The sequence below is a fragment of the Tinamus guttatus genome, unplaced genomic scaffold (genome assembly GCF_059628265.1).
Source record: "Tinamus guttatus ecotype Peru unplaced genomic scaffold, ASM5962826v1 Tinamus_guttatus_pri_ptg000123l, whole genome shotgun sequence".
Taxonomy (NCBI): domain Eukaryota; kingdom Metazoa; phylum Chordata; class Aves; order Tinamiformes; family Tinamidae; genus Tinamus; species Tinamus guttatus.
The window spans coordinates 2,196,966-2,200,786 of NW_028288657.1; the positions used below are offsets into that span (position 1 = coordinate 2,196,966).

The 3,821-nt window shown below is 71.4% G+C and overlaps 1 protein-coding gene across 1 annotated transcript; it reads right to left on the reverse strand.

Annotated features, from left to right (window-relative positions):
- Positions 1-2,204: 2,204 nt before the first annotated feature.
- Positions 2,205-3,821, reverse strand: PHYHIP (phytanoyl-CoA 2-hydroxylase interacting protein). The gene is made up of 4 exons (XM_088521486.1): positions 3,611-3,821; positions 3,129-3,303; positions 2,834-2,951; positions 2,205-2,744 (listed from the first exon to the last, which is right to left on the reverse strand). The coding sequence occupies exons 1-4, from the start codon at positions 3,773-3,775 to the stop codon at positions 2,210-2,212; spliced, it is 993 nt and encodes a 330-aa protein (XP_088377612.1). The 5' UTR covers positions 3,776-3,821; the 3' UTR covers positions 2,205-2,209.

Sequence of the window (3,821 nt, forward strand, 5' to 3'; positions counted from 1 at the left end):
GCGCTCTGAATGTACGTCCCGGTTCCCGGGGAGAGCCCGGCGCTCACGGTGCTGCCTCTTGTAACGGCGTAATAAATACTCTCGTACCCGGACGCAGCCGCCTCTTTGCTTGGCCCCGAGCGGGGACGTCCACGTCCCCGCAGCTGGGGCGGCGGGAGCCGCGGGCTATGACGTCACGCGCGTGCGCGGTGACGTCACAGGGCGCCCCGGGGCGCCGCGGCCTGGCGGGCGGCGGGAGCCCGGCCGCGGGGCGATGGCTGCGGGGCCCCGGCGCGCGGCGCGCGGCAGGCTCGGCGTCGCGCTCTCCATGGCGCGCTGCGTGCTGCACGGCCCCCGGCCCCGACACCGCCGGGCGGCCCCCGGCCCCGTCACCTGGCCCCGGTCACCAGCCCCGGGCTGCAAGAGCCACCACCACCGACGACGACACGCGGGTGTCCCCGGCGCCCGGCTCCGAGGGCGCCGCCGGAGCGCGCCGGCGCGCACGTGCAGAACGTGCCACCCAGGGAAGCGCGCGGCGCGCCGGCGGCACCGCGGCGCTGCCAGGAGGACGAGCCGCCCGGGAGCGCGCGGCGGGAAGAGGAGGACGAGGAAGGCCACGCAGCAGCGGGCTTGGCCGCCCGCCGTCCCCGTCACCCTGCTGCTGGAGGTGCCGCTCACGCTGTGCCTGGCCAGGCCCGGCGGGAGCCCCGCGGTGCCGGTGACAGATGGGCACGCGCCGAAGGCGCCCGGCTGCCGGAAAGGCATCGGCGTGGAGCAGAAGGACGAGAAGGAGCGGGGCGCGCGCGCGGCCGGCTGGTGGGACAGCCTGCAGGGCTGGCTGCTCTCCCTCGAAACCTCTCTGCAAAATGCAATCAAAGCGTAGCCGTGGCGGCCGGACCCGCTGCATCCCTGTGTGCTCCAGCCGCCGGGATACGCGCGGGATGCGCGCGGGATGCGCCCAGGCCTCCGAGCCGGCTTCGGAGCAGCCGGAGGAGCGGAGCGCCGAGCTGCGAACGCGGCGCTGCCGCCGCGGCCGGGCCCCCTCTCCCGGCTGCCGGCAGCACTGCCGGGCGCGCCGCGCGGCGCCGGGACACGCGCGGGTTTCGGGGACGCGGGTTTTCGGCTGAGCGCGCCCGGAGGCGCCGGCCAGCGCGTGGGAAGGGAGCGCATCCATAGGGAATCTGCTTCCTTGTGCCAGTCCCCCGAGCCTCAACAGCGCCGCCGTGGCAGGAGCCTCCGGCCCTGGCGCGGGGACTTTGCAGCTGGCGTCCCATGTGTGTCCCCAGGCACCAGGTGACCTCCCCTTTCCCTGCGCATCCCGCTAATATTCCCAGTGGAATAGAGGCCCGCGGGACCCCCGGAGAGCAGCTCTCCCGCTGGGCACTTTGCAGCCCCCCCGGGCTGCTCGGATGTCACCATCCAGCCCCGGGACGTGTCCCCGCCGCGCGGCACCGGAGCGCAGGACAAGGAGCAGCGCGAGAGGCCCGCGGCGACTGCACACAGTTTATTGTCACACGGCAGCACAGCACGGGGGCTCGGGGGACAGCGGGACGCAGCGGGACAGCGTGCAGGGGGACGCGGCGCCCGGGGGCGAGCGGGGGGCCATGCTGCAGTCCCGCGCGCTCATGCGGGGACACCGCGCGCCATCCCGGGGGACGGCGGGCAAGCGGCTGGTGACAGCGACGGCTCGAGCGTGCGGCGGGGGACGGAGGCGCCGCGTCCCGTGCGCCGTTGCGTTCGGGTGATCCCCATGGGAATATCCTGGGGGTCCAAGGCCGGCCATCCAGTCCTGCCTGAGGTGCCCGGCGGCGGAGGGGACAGCGTGTCCGTGGTCCCTTGTGCTTTTTTCAGGGCCCGCAGGCAGTTCGGTGGCACCTGGAGTCTCTCCAATGCATCTGCCATCCTCCCTGGGGACGAGGCGGCAGTGCAGGGGTGGCGGGCACCGTTTTGGGGCCAGATTGGGTTTTTCCCAGAGTGGAGCTTGGCAGTGGGGTGCGTGGGCAGCCAGCAAGCCCTGGAGCGGGACAGGGACGATGCACAGGGCAGCAGGGGGACAGGGCAGGGACGAGATGCTGCTCGGTCCAGGAGATGCCGGGGCACCGGAGCGCTGCCAGTTCAGTGTCCCCGCCTCAAGCATCCCCGTGGGAGCAGGCAGCGATCCAGGCAACGCCGCTATTTACACGGGATGGCCCCGCATCCCTCCGGCTCCGTCCCCCGGGGCCGCGGGCGCCTAGCGGCCCACGCTGATGTTGCACGTCTTGCAGCTCGGGTCCTTTTTGGCGTTGGCCGTGGAGAGGCTCATGAGCTGGTGGCCGCTGATCTCGCCCAGCACGCCGAGGCTGAGGTCCACGGGCTCGGTGTAGATGACCTCGAGGATGCTGTCCTGCGCGTGGCGGTACACGAGCTCGCCGTCCTCGGCGCAGCACGTCAGGAACTTGTTGCACGCAATGTCCAGCTGCGGCAGGCGCTCGCGGCAGAAGTGGTCGCCCGCAGAGCCCTTGGGCGCCAGGACCAGGACCACGTAGTGGTAGGCGGTGTACATGCAGTAGAAGTCCGCGAAGTAGAGGTTGGTGTTGGGGTTGAAGAGGCGCTGCGCCGGGATCTGGAAGCGGTAGCGGCCGTAGGGCGAGTCCTGCGGCGGCTGCCCGGTGTTGAACTCGGTGTTGCAGCTGAAGAAGATGCCGTGCAGCATGCCGCTCGTGGGCGAGCCGTGGCTGCCGCTGTTGTCCTTCAGCGACGGCTTCATCACGTTCCCGCAGTGCATCCTGCGCGCGGGACGCGGGGACAACAGCGGCGTGGGTGGCAGGCGGAGGGGACCGCGCCGTCCCCGGCCCCGCCGCCCGCGCCGCAGTACCTGACATGCTGGAAATACTCCTTGTGCTGGTTGCGGTAGAAGACGGAGAAGCGCAGCATGCGGCCGGCGATGAGCTCGGCCTTCTCCTGCAGCTGCAACAGATGCTCCTTGGCGTAGTCTGCGTGGGCACGGGGTGGAGGGCATCAAGACGGTGTCTCCGTGCGTTCCCGGATCCTCCGTGGCCCTTTCCCGCTCATTCCCAGCCCTTTGCCTCCCACTCCCGTCTGCGCCGGGTTGCACCAGCGCTGGGTTTCGCCCCCGTCCCCGTCCCCGTCCCCGTCCCCGCGGCGCTCACCGCCGGTGCAGAACTCGACCGTCTCGCTCCAGCCGGACACGAGGTACTCGCCGTCGCTCTGCTTCACGGCCGTCTGCACGGCCACGCTGTACTCGGTGCGCGGGCTCAGGAACCAGTGGCCCCGCACGGTCATGGGCAGCGGCACCGCCTTGGCCACCAGCTTGGTGGGCACGTCCTGCGCGGAGGGGACAGCAACGCGGCGTCACCGGGGACGGTGCCGCCCCAGGCGCCCGGGGGCTCCCGCGTCACCGAGCGAGCAGCCGGGAGCCGCCGCGCTCCGGAGCTGTTTCTGTGGCAACGCGGATGCGCGAGCCGGGAGACACGAGGAGGGAGGAAAACACGCGGAATTAGCGGGGAGGGGAAAAAAATAGCGATAAAACTGAGCGAGCGTCACCGTGGCAACCGTGCTGCCGGCAGCCCCCGGCCCCGCGGCCGCCGCGGTGCCAAGGGGACCGCGATGGCCTCGTGCCGCCCGCGCTCACCCGGTGCTTGAACTTGTTGGAGTTCTTGTTCTCCTTCTTGTTGAGGTCGATGAAGTAGTGGGTGACGCGCTCCAGGTCGCTCTTGTCCACGGCCCAGGAGATGCGGAAGGAGTCGCACGTGATGTTGTTGATCTCGATGTTCTTGGGGGTGGAGAGCAGCTCCATGGCGGGCGGCGGGGGCGGCTGCGGGGTGCAGGGCTGAGCGCGCCAA